The following is a 15,924-nucleotide window of genomic DNA, read 5'->3' as shown; positions in this document are numbered from 1 at the left end:
ATCACCACTAAACAACTTACTCATCTAACCAAATGCCACCTGTTCCCCAAAAACCTATGGAAATAAAAAATTTTTAAAAAGGATAATTATTTATCCAGTTTTTGGTGAATCAGTGAGTGACAGTGGTTATAGTAGTGGTGGTTTAAATCAAGGAATAAATGTTTGCAAAGTGAAAGGAGCACATCCTACCACACAGTTCAAAAGCAATCACAAATATGGCAGGCTTGCTGAGAGCTTTCATACATCATTTATTGTCATGCACTTGTATGATTATTGTATACTGTACACATTTTTATTTTACAGTGATTTGTATTTTCCAATGCATTTATTGCAGTTCAGGGTGGTAGGTGGCTGGAGCCTATCCTGGCAGCTTGGCACACAAGTCAAGAATTAACCCTGGACAGGGTGCCATCCCTTTGAAGGGTGCACTCACACATGTTCCCCACACTCATTCAGACTGGGGCCATTTAGACATGCCAGTTAACTTAACATGCACATCTTAAGGAGGAAACTGTGGGAGGAAACTGGAGTACCCACAGGAAACTCATGCAGACTTGGGGAGAGTATGCAAACTCCACACAGACAGTGACCTTGGCTGGGAATTGACTCTTTTTTTTGTCATCAGTGTTATCACAAAATGACATTGCATGAACCAGCATTATTTGAAGACTTGCTGTAATCTGATTTTTTGTATCTTTCATCTTTGAGTCATTAGCACCAAATATAGTTCTTGGAACATAATAGGTATTTACTACATGAATAAATTAATGGATGAATCATTCATTCTGGGAAATGTGGTCAACATAGCGCAGTGATGGAATTCCAATCCTGAATCCAAATCCTGACTTTCTTAGTTATTTAGAGCATAAACTTGGGCAAACTGTTTAAACTCTTTGAGCCTCAACTTCCTTTGAGCCTCCATTCCTTAATACATAGTAGGTACTCAAAAGTGGTAGCTACTGTTAAAATATACTGTATTTGCATCTTAGAAGAGCATTTAACATTCTTGTGATATCTTTATGGTCAAAATGGGAAATTTTGATCTAGGTGATATTTCAGTTAATTCGTAAGTAAATAAACCTACATTTTTACAGATTTAGAAGGAGCTTTTTATTTTAATAACAACTCAGTACAGGATATTGATGGCATGCTGATACTTTCTTGGAAGAATTTCTTTTGCTACTGAGGAGCCTAAAAGTTCTTGATTGATTAGTAGGCAAGTATTTTTAAAGGAATTGATATAAATTATTCAGCTGGATCCTAAAACTCAGTTACATAAATTCAGCGTTGAGGTGGGATAGGAAGAGAAGCAAAAGTCATGGTTCAAAATCAGTTTGTGTGAAAGGACTTAGGGTTTTAATTACACTGGGCTCAATATAAATAGAGTGTAATATAACTGCCAGGAAAGCCTATGCGATATTAGACTGCATCAGTAGAACAACAGTGTCTAGAACAAATGGTGGAGTTATCCTTTTCCATTCTGTAGTGGTCATACTACCTAAGAAGTACTGTGGCCAATTCTGGACATTACCTCTGAGAAGCATATTGATAGGAGAGTGACCAAATATGCTAAAGGAACTTCAGACTATGCTGTAAAGAGGAGTATGTGAAAGAATCAAGAAACTATAATCTTGAAAAAGAAAGCCTGGGGTAAGGGGGATGTTGGATGTCTTTGGACATTAGAAGAAGGCTTACTTAGACTTGTTCTGGATAGCCACAGAATCCAGAACTAGTATCAAAAGTTGGAAGTTTTTTTGTTTTTTAAAAAGGAAGCACATTTCTAGTTAAAACAAGGGGAAACTCTTAATAATTAGGATGGTAGAGATACTGGAGGGATCAGGGAGTGAGTACTTCCACCAAACAGGAACATTAGTATATGGATATTTCACTAATAACAATAGCGGGGTCAGTAGGGGTTGAATTAATTGAGATTCTCTAAACTTAGGGGAAAGTTCTTAACTTTGATTTTATTCATAGCTTACTTTCCTAAGTAGAATTTTTGGCACCATGCTTGAAAGAAAAAGTAAACACTTTTTTTTAAAGTTAGTTTCCAAAAGAAGAAATAAAATTTCTTAGTTATCATCACACTCTTCATTTGACTTCCCTCCCAAATTGCTATTGTTTTCTGCTTCTCTCATGTTTTCTTAAATACTCATCAGGGTGACTTTTCTTAAGTTTAGACAGACATTCCACTAGGTCTCTTACCTCATTTGTGGCAAGGTTTATATTGATGTGTGACTGCTCAGGTAAACATTTAGTCTGAAAGATACAACTGTGACAAAATATAGCCTCAGTTGTAGCAAAATTAAATGTTACACAATGGCTTTAATTGGTGGTACACCTTTGAAGAGTTTGCAGTATTCCCAAGTGCTACAGCATGCCATGTGAGAATCACTGGGTAGCAATGATTTCTGGGGGTGAAGAATTGAGGAGAATGGAAAATACATTAAGGGATCAGAAAAATATTCTAGAGAGATGTGTCTGCTCCCCGTCTTCCCCCAACACTGATTTCCCCAAATTTGGAGGCAAACTACTATTATCTCAAAGAACTGCTTTTCCTTTAGAACCACAGGCTCCTTAACTACCCTTTTTCATTAGCCTTACTTTCCTCTTGCATTTTATCCCTCCAAATAGAATCTTTTGTGCTTCTCTAGGGAGATTCCCTTTGTGTTGAATTTTAAGAAGTAGTTTATCCCTCCAAATAGAAGCTTTTGTGCTTCTCTAGGGAGATTCCCTTTGTGTTGAATTTTATGAGTAGTGTAAATTGTGTGGGTTGCATCATAAAACAAATTGCGAACACACCGACAAAGTCTTATTGATGAGCCAAGTTCCTAAGCACTATTAATGAGTTAAAAGTGTTAATTAAGGCGGGGCACAGTGGCTTACGTCTGTAATCCCAGCACTTTGGGAGGCCAAGGCGGGAGGATAGCTTTAGCTCAGGAGTTTGAGACTAGCCTGGGCAACATAGTGAGACCTCATTTCTACTAAAATTAAAAAAAAAAAAAATTAGCCAGGTGTGGTGGCACATGCCTATAGTCTCAGCTACTCAGAGGAGCTGAGGTGGGAGGATTGCTTGAGTCTGGGAGGTCAAGGCTTCAGTGAGCTGTGATTGTGCCACTGCACTCCAGCCTGGGTGACAGAGTGAGACCCTGTCTCAAAAAAAAAAAAAAAAAAGTGTTGAGTAAGTAGGCAGTATTTGCTTATATGTATATATTTTGTTGTTTTCTCCAAATGCTTATGCCTCTGAAGAGGATATACATTGATGAATGAAGATATTAGGGAGGGTAGGGAGAAAGAATGGAAGTTTTTACATATAAATACAAATAGAAGTATTTTTAAATTTTTTTTTTCTTAGCTGTATCTGATAGCCTGCCTTCTGGAATTGTGAAAGGCTAATAATGAATTTGACTGTTGAGAAGGAGAATACTTCCTACTTCATTTGAAGTATTCTCTCCTTGAAAACACCAGTTTGCACTGTCCAGGAGGCCTTCTTATTTCAGTTATTATTGGAGTTTAAAATTTGTTTTTAGGTGTGTCGTATTTATTTCTACTTCATATATACATGTAATTATCGAGTTTTTAAAGCATATAGAACACTACTATTGTTTAAACAGTTTATAAATAAGGTGCTTTTATACTTATAAAAATTGTTTTTGATATGTGCAGGTTACCATGCTAAGGATTTGAACACCTTCAGTACCCTATTTGTACTTGCTTCTATGCCTAGCATTTTTGTTACATGCATGGATCTACAAAGGAATTGTGGTTTGTTTCAGAGCTGCATGTAGCAGGCATATGTGTGACATATTTTTATTTCAGCTATTATTTCCTGCTTTTTATTTTCAGCATGTTGGAACAGGATTCCAGGAGAATAAACCCTAGTGTGAGCCCTGCAAATCAAAGGAGGCACCTTCTAGGATTTTCTGCTAAAGAGGCACAGGACACATCAGACGGTATCATCCAGAAAAACAGCTACAGGTAAGATGGCATGCATCTATCTTTTGGCCTAAGTGATTTAATGAAGCAGAAACAAGAGAATTATCTGTAGTATAACATTGCATCTAAATTGTTCATGTATCATTTTGAGTAGTAGAACACATAAATTACTGAAACCATTAATAAATTTTACTTTTAATATTCTAAAACTAAATTTACTTTGAAACCTTTTGTAGTTTTAAAATTCCTATAGAGATGTAATCTTAAAATCTCAGTTTGTGTGCATTAATATACATATTGAAATATATACATATTATATATAATGTCTTCAATAATTATCTATCATGTGTTTATACATATAATACATCTAATATTTGTTACTGTCTCACCTGTGGATGGATATGATATGGTGGAATAATATGATTGAACCTATTTGCAGTCATTAGGTAAAATCATTTATACTCATTTATTGTGATCTTTGTTGAATCCCTCCCTTGCTGCAATTTAATAATGACTTGATAAATTTCCATATTGCTTGTCAATAGCAAAAAGCTTTAATTGTATAAAAATGCAATTTCTGTATTATGTTAACTAGAAGAAGGTATAGTGGACATTTTTATAGTTGTATACTTTTTGATAAACATTTCCCTGTGTTATTTAGAATTTGTATTAGAGCCAAATGGAGCCAGGTCCTTGACTAACAAGGCAAAGGGAGGTCACAAGTATGGTAACCATTGCACAGTATAATGCTTGAAAATTATTGCAGATTTGTTTACTTTTATCTCTTTCAGGATTTGTAGGTTGAGGGCAATCATTCTTCCTGATTTTTACTGTGTTACATCCATACTGTTGAAAGATGATCACCACAATCCTGCAGGCTTGTCTCCACTTAGGCTTCCTGAAAAAACTGTTATTTTTGTAGGATACAGTATGCCAAGTCAGTGGAGGACCCAAAGGATTTTATGGCAGTAGCTGAAATGCAACATAGCAGTGATAGATGTCATAATGTTGGAAAACATAACATTTCCTGCTTTTTTACATGCCAAAATTCATCATACTTCTTAAATATTCACCTTGATGATCTCTTAACAGTGCCCCTGAATATTGGTAGAGTTTAATAGTATCTTTAATTTTACTAAGTAATTTGTCCAGGTTTGCCCTACGTGTTCCATAATTTTGAATTCTGTTAGTGTCCACATAAGATCCATCAAAAATTAAATTTAAATCTAACGGCCTTTGGATTTATGAGAGTTGAGATGGCTTCTTGCTAAATAATAGAACAAGTTATGGATTGAATTCTTGAAATTACAATTCAGGTAAGCTTTACAAGAATATTATTTATTCTGCACTAACTGCAGCAAATAGAAGCCTTCCACATTAGCGTAAGATAACATGGTGGCTCCCAGAAAGCATAGTAGTCTGATCATACTAGTTCAACCTAAAAGTCTGAATGACTTTCTGGCTGAAATTTATCAGCTTTCAGAGTAGTACATGGATGCAAGCTATTTTCTCTCTCCCTACTCCAAAGTCACCATTGAGTGAATAATCTGGGTTACTGGTCTTGGGGAAAAACAAAAAACAAAAAACAACCCAGGAAAGATTATGGATTCTTGATTACATGCAAGTCCTTTGAAATATTATTCAGCAACTTGAGAGATTTAAATAAATGTCAGTCCATTGATTTGATGTTCTTGCTTTTATCAGTATAAATACTGAATAAAAGATACCAAAAAATGTTTGTGAAACATTTGAAAGCACCTAAGATTACTTTGTTCTGTGTTCTGAACTGAATTTTAGATGTTTTATCTATTTTCAGCCATGATACCTATACATTTTTTTTAATGCAGCTTACTTTATGTTTTTCTAAGGAGAGCTATGAGACATGGTTCAAATAAAAAAGTAGATTCTAATCCCATAGTTTATAATATTGTATTAGCCTGTCATTTAGTAATTAACTGCATATATTTTTTCAGTCATAGAAATGTGTGGCATATAAATAGTATGACCATATAATGTTCTATCAAACTGGGACACTCTTAAGAAGGAAAGGTGGTGCTAGTAATAATTACATCAGAACACCAGTACTGCTGTCTTGGATAAATGGGAAAGGATGGTCACCCTATGTAAGATGTCACCCAGAACTGATCTTTACTCCAAGAATTCTCATTAACTCTAGCTCCCTAGCACTGTCCTTTACTTTATTTACTTTAATGATTTATTTGCTGAATTTTTTTCTCTTGGCATAAAATGTTTGTAAGCAGACTCGAACTCTGACTGTTCCTGGGCTAATGTTGGTCTAATTGTCTCCAGATTGTGTGTTGGCTGATTTTCTCTCTCCTTTAACTCCACCCAATCCTTGTCCTGGTATTTCTCCTATCAGACTTTTTTTTTTTTTTCCAAAGAATATTTTTGGCTGATAGAACAAAGCCAGTTAGCACAGATGTGCAGAAATCATTACTAGAGTTCAGATCAGAAATATATTTTCAAAAGCAGTTTTGGACTTTTCTCATGGACTACAGTGTTTGTATTTTTCTAAGTATGTAGGCATGATTTTTTTTTTCCTTAGTATTTATTGATCATTCTTGGGTGTTTCTCGGAGAGGGGGATGTGGCAGGGTCATAGGATAATAGTGGAGAGAAGGTCAGCAGATAAACACGTGAACAAAGGTCTCTGGCTTTCCTAGGCAGAGGTCCCTGCGGCCTTCCGCAGTGTTTGTGTCCCTGGGTACTTGAGATTAGGGAGTGGTGATGGCTCTTAAGGAGCATGCTGCCTTCAAGCATCTGTTTAACAAAGCACATCTTGCACAGTCCTTAATCCATTTAACCCTGAGTTGACACAGCACATGTTTCAGAGAGCACGGGGTTGGGGGTAAGGTTATAGATTAACAGCATCCCAAGGCAGAAGAATTTTTCTTAGTACAGAACAAAATGGAGTCTCCTATGTCTACTTCTTTCTACACGGACACAGTAACAATCTGATCTCTCTTTTCCCCACATTTCCCCCTTTTCTTTTTGACAAAACCGCCATTGCCATCATGGCCAGTTCTCGATGGTGGCTGTCTCTTCAGAGCTGTTGGGTACACCTGCAGAAAGGCTGTCACTTCACACTTGAAAGGTTGCACAGCGGCCAGGCAGAGGCTCTCCTCACTTCCCAGACCAGGCTGCCGGGCAGAGGTGCTCCTCACATCCCAGACGATGGGCGGCGGGGCAGAGGCGCTCCTCACTTCCCAGATGGGGCGGCCGGCCAGAGACGCTCCTCACATCCCAGACAGGGTGGCAGCCGGGCAGAGGCGCTCCTCACTTCCCAGACGGGGCGGCCGCCGGGCAGAGGCGCTCCTCACTTCCCAGACGGGGCGGCCGGGCAGAGGCTCTCCTCACTTCCCAGATGGGGTGGCCGGGCAGAGGCGCTCCTCACATCCCAGACGGGGTGGCTGGGCAGAGACGCTCCTCACTTCCTAGACAGGGTGGTGGCCGGGCAGAGGCGCTCCTCACTTCCCAGACGGGGCGGCCGGGCAGAGGGGCTGCTCACATCCCAGGCGATGGGTGGCCAGGCAGAGACGCTCCTCACTTCCTAGACGGGGTGGCGGCCGGGCAGAGGCTGTAATCTTAGCCCTTTGGGAGGCCAAGGCAGGCGGCTGGGAGGTGGAGGTTGTAGCGAGCCGAGATCACGCCACTGCATTCCAGCCTCGGCAACATTGAGCACTGAGTGAGCGAGACTCCGTCTGTAATCCCAGCACTTCCGGAGGCCTAGGCGGGCAGATCACTCGAGGTCAGGAGCTGGAGACCAGCCTGGCTAACATGGCGAAACCCCGTCTCCACCAAAAATGCAAAAACCAGCCAGGCATGGCGGCGTGTGCCTGCAATCCCAGGCACTCGGCAGGCTGAGGCAGGAGAATCACGGGAGCCTGAGGCAGGGAGGTTGCAGTGAGCCGAGATCACGCCACTACACTCCAGCCTGGCAACAGAGGGAGACCATCTCAAAAAAGGAAGAAAGAAAGAAAGGAAAGGAGGGAGGGAGGGAGGGAAGGCTTTTGTTTTTTTTTTGAGATGGAGTCTCACCCTGTTGCCTAGGCTGGAGTGCAGTGGTACGATCTCGGCCCATGCGACCTCGGCCTCCCAGGTTCAAGCAATTCTCCTCATCATTTTTAAAATAATGCGTATGTCATAGATTTATAAGGAGGTGTTAAGCAACCTCCTTTTAGAGGCATTCAGATTTATCAAACACAAGACAGATGTTTTTTTTCCTTCTCACTGAATGCTTCATTTTAGGCTGATCCTTTTGTGTTTTCAGTCATTACCTGTGCACCAACATGTCTATTTTATTCCAAACAACTTAAACCTACTTAACCCTTACAGCCACAAGAGAGGACATTGAGAATATTCCTGGTGCAAGTTGCAGGGAAGAATGTTCTATATATCCTCTGCTATTGTTTCTTTACTCTTGTGGGTGGCATAAATAGATATCTCTAACTTTTAACTTGAAGTTAGTCTTCCACTCTGCCAAAATTATTTCTGTTAAGGGGCCAGTGCTTTCTGCCATCTTACTTGCCCTTTCCTCAGCATTTGGCTATGTGGGTCATTTGCTCCTTGAAAGACTTTCCTTTTGTGTTGCTACGGTTTTTTAGTTTCCCTTTTTTATTGGCTGCTGCTTCACAGTAATCCTTGTGGGCTCTTTTTTTACCCAAATCTCAAGTTTGGAACTGTGAACTTTTTTTATTTTCTTTCTGCCTAGGTGACTCATCCATAATTTCATGCACAGTTCATATCTATATGTCCTGATGACTCTCAAATTTATGTTTTCAGTCCAGACTTCTGAGTCTCCAGAGTCACATATCCAATAGTCTCTTTGACATCTCTGTTTTAACATTTCAAACTTAACATGTGCACTGTGGAACTCAGTTCCTCTCCCTGTTTTACTTCCAACCAATTTTCTACAACTGTGTTTTTTCCTTTCCATTGCTTAAGCCAGAAATCCTGATTCCTCTCTTTCAACAAGTGTTGTTGTTAATCTTCCCAAAACTTGTCTTGAATTGGTCCACTCCTCTCGGTCTCTGCTGCCACAAACCTAGTCCATGCCATCATCAGTTCTTGCCAGGATTGCCATAGCTCTTTCCCAATCAGTGTCTCAGCTTCCCCTTTTGCCTCCATTGAGTCCGTTTTTGGTACCATGGCAAAGTATAAATGTAAATTGAAATATATCTCTTCTTTATTTGAAACACTTTTATGACTTCTTATTACATTTAGTAATTCCTTATTATGACCTGGTCTCTTATTATGACCTTATTATGATTCCTTTCCAGCGTCATCCTGTTCCCTTTCTACCTCCCCACTTGCTTGCAACTCTTCAGCCAGTGGTCTTTTTAAAGTTCTTTGAGCCTACCTTTCCCCCACCTGCCTCTTTTATGCCTAGAACGCTCTTACCCCAGTTTCTATAGAGGCGGTGTCTTCTCATCGTTTAGGCCTTGATGTAACTACCATCTCTTCTCGGACCATTCTATCTAAAGTATATACTACCATTGCTTTTCCATTTCAACCATTTGTTTGTTTCTTTCATAGCACTTACCAGTGTTTGGATTTATTTTTTGCATTTATTTTCTTCTATTTGGCCCATCTTCCCCATTAAGGTCTTTGGGGACAGAAACTTTGATTCTCTCATTCCCTACTGGATTCTCAGCACCTAGCACAATACCTGGCGCACAGTTGGTATGCAGCAAGTATTTGTTGAATGAATAAATGAAAAGTGTGAATCTCACTGTGTTCGGTTTTATATGTTTACATGTTTTCTTTTGAGATATTAGCATATCTAGTTTTCTAAATCCAGATCATCCTATGTAAAGAAATTCAGGAGAGATGCAAGTTTTGTTAGTGAGAGAGATTAAGATTGTAGACTGAAGAGCATAAATAGCAGTAATATCCCCATCTCAAATTCTAACTTTCAACTCCAGTTTTGCTTCCTACGTCACACCTTGGGTATGAATTCACATGATCTACATCAGTGTGATGGCTAGGAAAGTATATATTTTTGAAGCAAATGGAGTAACTAGGTAATGTCAGTCACCCTGTTGTTTTATTAGTGATTCACATTCTTCCATGATCCCATAGTTTACATTTGGCTTTTCAACTCTTTCACTTTTCTCCTGCCAAGCATTTTATGTCTCACCCTATCCTTAACATACACACACACACACACACACACACACACACACACACACACACACCCCTACCTGTTTTAGAGATACTATCCAGTTTTATTATCATAGAATTGTGAATGACCCCAAAACTTTAGTCTGGTCACATAAGACCAGTGATTTTCCCCTCAATTACCCCGTTACTGTGTTACTACCTCTGTACCAGCAGCATTGTGCATGTCTTAAGCTCATTGAAGACATGATGAACCATGTGTTATTGTATCCCTTATTCCAAATTAATTGCTCAATAAATGGTGACTAGACAAATGTGAATTACCATCCTGTCTCTGTAGAAATCAGAAAATGACATTTCATGTAAAATAAGGTTTTGTATTTTATACTTTATCTTGCAGTATATTCTGTTTACTATATTTTTATTTCCATGAAAAGTTAACGCTAATGATGATTTTCTTATAGCAAACTTCTTAGGAATTTAAGATATAAGGAAACAAATTTTGTGCATCCATGTTTCAGATATGATCATTCTGTTTCAAATGACAAAGCTCTGATGGTGCTAACTGAAGAACCATTGCTTTATATTCCTCCACCTCCTTGTCAGCCCCTAATTAACACAACAGAGTCTCTCAGGTGAGTGTCGTAGATTATTGCAGAAACATCTGAGTTGGTTCCTATGTTTAGTTTTGGAACCTAGACAAGTAGTTGGTCAGGTTCACTAAGTGACTAAGAGAATCTCTGAATTATTTGTGGATAACTGTAGGCATATTAGTTGTCCAGTTTCTCCACCAACCTGATAGAGATGGTGATGGGTCTATTTTATGTGATAGTTGCTTACTTAAATATGTCTTCTTTAAAAACTACAGAATGAAATTAATATTAAAATTTCAGGGTGTTAGGCTTACAGTTGGTAACATTCATAGCAGAAAATACCTTTTTCTTCCAATTAGGAAGATAATAATTTGTGGATATGTGATTCTGGAGATACTTTACCATTAGTACACACTTCTTTATCAAGTTTTCCCTTGAATTTTTTTTTCCTGTGATTTTGGACCTTATCCTTAAAACCTCAAAAACTACCTCAGGTTTTTTGTGATGTGTAGTAATCAACTACAGTTAAACATAGTTTAACATCTTCACAGCTGCTGTAAAAAGTAAGCAAAAGAAGGGAAGTTATATATGAGCTATGCTTTTGTTTCGTGTGTTGAACAATTTGAATTTTTTTTTACCCCAGGCAATTGAGTTCATTCTTTTTCTTCTCCCAAAAGAGCATGATTTTCAAGAGGTTTTAATGCATTTATTTGTTGTTAGGGGTCCTATGACTTGTTAAGTTCTCTACAGTGTGTCTCAAATGTTTGTGTTTATATAGCCCAAGAACAGAAATAGGAAATACTTTTTATTTTGTCTTGTTTTATTTTATTTTATTTTTAGACAGGGTCTCGCTCTGTTGCTCAGGCTGGTGTGCAGTGGCTGGATCATAGCTCACCGCTTCCCCAAACTCCCAGGCTCAAGTGATCCTCCTGCCTTCGCCTCCTGAGTAGCTGGGACTACAGGCACATGCCACCATGCCCAGTTAATTTTTTTAAAAAATTTTCTGTAGAGACAGGGTCTCACTGTGTTTCCCAGGCTGATCTCAAACTCCTGGGCTCAAGCAGTGTTCCCACCCCAGCCTCCCAAAGTGCTAGGATTACAGGTGTGAGCCACTGTGCCCGGCAGGGAAGTACTTTTTTTGGTGGAAAAACCTTAGCATCTAGTGTTTATATTTGGGAGGTATTTAGCTGTAGTTTTCTTTGAATTTTGAATGCATGGTTAACAAGTTTACCATGTAAAAATGCATGTCTTATTAAAAACAACATTAAGTGTCAACTTTTTCAAATCAAAAAGCAATATTGAGTCATCAGGCACTTGGAATGCTCTTTGGAACCTACAAATGATTAGATTCATTTCCACCCACAGGGTGAAACATTCATTTCTATGTTTAATTAATTTCTATGTTTAATTAATTAAACTGTATTTTATAGGTTAAATCATGAACTTCGAGGATGGGTTCATAGACATGAAGTAGAAAGGACCAAGTCAAGAAGAATGACAAATAATCAACAGAAAACCCGTATTCTTCAGGTATGTTTCTGCTTGTCTTTGAACAATAGTTGGTGTTTTTGTTGGAAGGCTTCTCCCAGCTGGGTTGCTCTCTTCCCTAGAAGATTTGGTAAACTTGAGCTTTAGCATCTTCCCACTGTCTCCTGCTGCTTCTGATGCAGCTATCATTGCCACTGAAGTCCTCCTCCCAGGTTTTATAGCACTAGTTTAGGTTTTATAGTATTAGTAGTTCCCTGATCAGGCATCGTGCTATTTCTTGCTCTCACCTTCAAATTTGCTTTCAAGCCAGGAGTTCCTATGCATGGATATCTATATCAAATGTCTTTGGCACAATGGTATAATAAATAATACTGCTTATCTCCTCTTTTCTTAGAACTTTTCAAAAAGAAAATGTTGAAACATGGGGCAGTTTAGAAATGAAGACATATCCATGGAGGGTATTTCTGAACTTAAGACATTTACTACTATGGTTTAATGACAGGTCTTACTTAGAATTTGTTAAGTAGGGGTTCCATCTCAATGTTGTTTGCCACAAAACACCATTAAGTCATTCCATCATTCATCAAATATTTGTTGTTAGAATTTAGACTAGCAACTGCCATCTGCAAGTTCCCAATAATGAGCCAAGGACTGTTCTTGATCCTGAAATAAAGTAATGGGTATGATAAAGTCCCTACCTTAATGGAGCTTACACTCTAGTGCAGAACTAAACAAATAAGCAAATAAATAAATACACAAATACACTCAAAATTAGAGCTAAGTTCTCTAAAGAAACACAAAGCAGCATAGGAGGTTAGAATTTGAATTGAGAAATGAGTGACTAGACTGAGTGATCAGGGAAGGCTTCTCTGAAGAAGTTCCACTTTAAGACAACATTGTCAAGGTAATTAATGCTAGCTGTTATAACAGCCCCAAAATCTCAGTAGCTTAATGGAATAAAAATTTTTCACTTGCACAAAATTTGACTTCACTTTTTAGGATTGCTTTTCTCCAAGCAGGGAATAAGGGATCCAGGTTCTTTCTATTGTGTAGCCCCAACAACTTGAAATTCTTTGCTTCTTGCTTGGGATGTTAGGGAAGAAAGAGTTTGGTAGATTGTGCAAAATGTTTTAAGAATCAGGCCTGGCTTTTAGCCAATGTTTAGTTGGCTAAAACTCTGTTACTTTGCCCAAACTACTGTTAGAGAGCCTGGGATCATGTATCTTCTTGTGTGCTGGAGAAGAAGACAAGGGTTTGGTGAGAACATTGCTTTTGCCATAGGCAGAAAAGTCACTGAAATAACAATGTAAAGATTTAGGGGAGGCTGGGCGTGGTGGCTCACACCTGTAATCCCAGCACTTTGGGAGGCTGAGGTGGGCGGATCACGAGGTCAGGAGATCGAGACCATCCTGGCTAACACGGTGAAACCCCGTCTCTACTAAAAAATACAAAAAATTAGCCCAGCATGGTGGCGGGTGCCTGTAGTCCCAGGTACTCGGGAGGCTGAGGTAGGAGAATGGCGTGAACCCGGGAGGCAGAGCTTGGAGTGAGCCAAAATCGCGCAGGCCAGCCTGGGTGACAAAGCGAGACTCCATCTAAAAATGAAAAAAAAAAAGATTTAGGGGAAAATCTGGTGAGAGAGCTTCTAGACAGAGGGAACAGCAAATGTAAAGACCCTCAGGAAGGAACATGAAGAAGCTGAGTACGACTGGAATGCAGGGGCTGAGGGGAGAGTGGTAGATGAGATTGGAGAGGCAGCAGATGTAAGCTCACAGCAAACTTCATAGGCTTTGGTGAGAACTTTGGATTTCATCATGGGTTTGAGGGGATGCCATTGAAAGGTTTGAGTAGGGAAGTGACTTGATATGATTTATATTTGAAAAAATTAGTAGTTGCTACATAAAGTGGACTATGGTTGGGAGTATGACTGGAAGTAGGGAGACAAGAAGCCATTTTAGTGGGCTAGGTGAGAGAAATTGTTGTGATCCATACTAATGTGGTAGTTGTGAAGGTGGCAGAAAGTACCTGGATGCCAAATATATTTTGAAAGTAAAGCTGATAGAAATTGTTGATATAATTATAAATCCTATGCTTAGGTACTGGATGATTGGTGATACCATTTACTGAGACCAGTACTGGGGAAGGAGCAGTTAGAGGTGGAAGTCAAGAATTTTAAGTATGTTAAGTTTGATATGGCTATTAGGCATTCAAGTGGAGAAGTCAAGTGGACAATCAAATATCTGGGTCTGGAGTTTAGGAGAGAGGTTGAAACTGGAAGTTTAATTTGTGGTGCTACTACCTAGAGAGAAATAAAGAGGAAAGAAAACAGAGTGAGGTACCAAGTTCTGGGCCATCTCCAACATTACAGGCTGAAAGAGAAAGAGGAACCAGTACTTGAAAAGGAAGAAGAGTAGCTGGCCAGTAAAATAGGAGAAATTGTAGGGATAGTGGTGTCCCAAAACTCAAGCAAAGAAAGTTTTTAAAGAAGGGGATGTAACAGTTAATTACAGGGGCTAAGAGAGCCAAGAGATGCTGATTCAGATAAAGAGTGAGAAATTACCTTTGGAATTGACCATCAGAACTTGTTAGTGACGTTCATGAAAGTTCTTTCATTGGAGTGGTGATGGCAAAAGCCAACTGAAGTGGATTCAGGGAAGTAATAATAGAGGAGGAAGTGAAGAAAATGATTTCAGCGTGATCCCTATACATGGGAATAGAGAAATGGAGTAGCTACAGGAGTCAAGAAAGAGTTTTATTTTTGGATGGGAAATATTTCACCAGGTTTACATGTTTACATGCTAATGGAAACATCTTAAAATACTTAATTATTTCCTGACTAATTGGAAGCAGTATGTGTTATATTCTAAAGTACATTAAAAGGATAACAAGAAACATGGGTTTTTAACCATTATGGAACTGTTTTCATACATAAAATGAGGGCTAGTCTAGGTGAGCTCAAACTCTGACATTCTGAAATTCTGTAATTATCTACTGTGTGCTTCTCTTGGCCTCTCCAACAACTTTTTTCACCTACTATAGTAGGCAACTTTATTGGTTGTTAATACTAATAGAGGCTGCAGACAGTCATTAACAATGTCACATGTACCCCAAAGTCCCAAAGCTGCTTATTGGCATTGGAATGTGGAGTCTAGTACTTCAAAAATTCATGTCTGCCAAAGCCTACACATAAGCTGCTACCATGGTCAGAGGAAAAATGGACCCTGTCTCCCTCCTGCTTTCCACATCTGAAGCAAGTGCATCTTATTGGTAGAATCTAAATTATATCCAGAGCTCTGGTGGCAAAATAGTTTGAGTGATATAGGTTTCAGGCTTCCATCCTTTGCTACACAGAGGAAGAGCACAGGAGTCAGGAATAGATCATTGCCAGTAGGTAATCCCACACAGCTAGTGTAATTAACTTAATGAAAAATTAGATTAAAATTCTTGCCCTAAATGCCTTTTTTTGGCCTTATCATTAGATGGAATTTGTCATGTTTTTCTTTCCTAGTCATTAAATGAATAGAGCATTTACCATGGAAGGGGTGCTTGATATTCTTTAATCTTAAAGGAATTCCAATGCAAGAAAAAGAGTTTTGTTTTAATTTTATACTGTCTTCGTTCATTTGGAGATGTGTAGTTTAAAGTCTTCTTTCATTCTGTGCTATTTTGGGTACATTTCTTTCTGTAGGGAGCTTAGATATGCTCAGAAATGTGAGAATCTTAGCTACTATAGAAGGGAATTATGGGGAAGAATCTATATTTGTCAG

At 38.8% G+C, this 15,924-nt stretch overlaps 1 protein-coding gene across 2 annotated transcripts in view; it reads left to right on the top strand.

Annotated features, from left to right (window-relative positions):
- The window catches only part of ATF6 (activating transcription factor 6), a 214,357-nt gene that overhangs the window by 83,393 nt on the left and 115,040 nt on the right, over window positions 1-15,924 (top strand). For both annotated transcript variants that reach the window (XM_030824056.1, XM_030824055.1), the window contains exons 10-12: window positions 3,847-3,978; window positions 10,598-10,711; window positions 12,100-12,199. In XM_030824056.1, coding sequence (XP_030679916.1) covers window positions 3,847-3,978; window positions 10,598-10,711; window positions 12,100-12,199 — 346 coding nt within the window. The remainder of the gene's footprint in view (window positions 1-3,846; window positions 3,979-10,597; window positions 10,712-12,099; window positions 12,200-15,924) is intronic.

Source organism: Nomascus leucogenys, chromosome 12 (genome assembly GCF_006542625.1).
Source record: "Nomascus leucogenys isolate Asia chromosome 12, Asia_NLE_v1, whole genome shotgun sequence".
NCBI lineage: Eukaryota > Metazoa > Chordata > Mammalia > Primates > Hylobatidae > Nomascus > Nomascus leucogenys.
The sequence above is the reverse complement of the archived record's forward strand: the minus strand, read 5'-3'. Positions and strand labels throughout refer to the sequence as shown.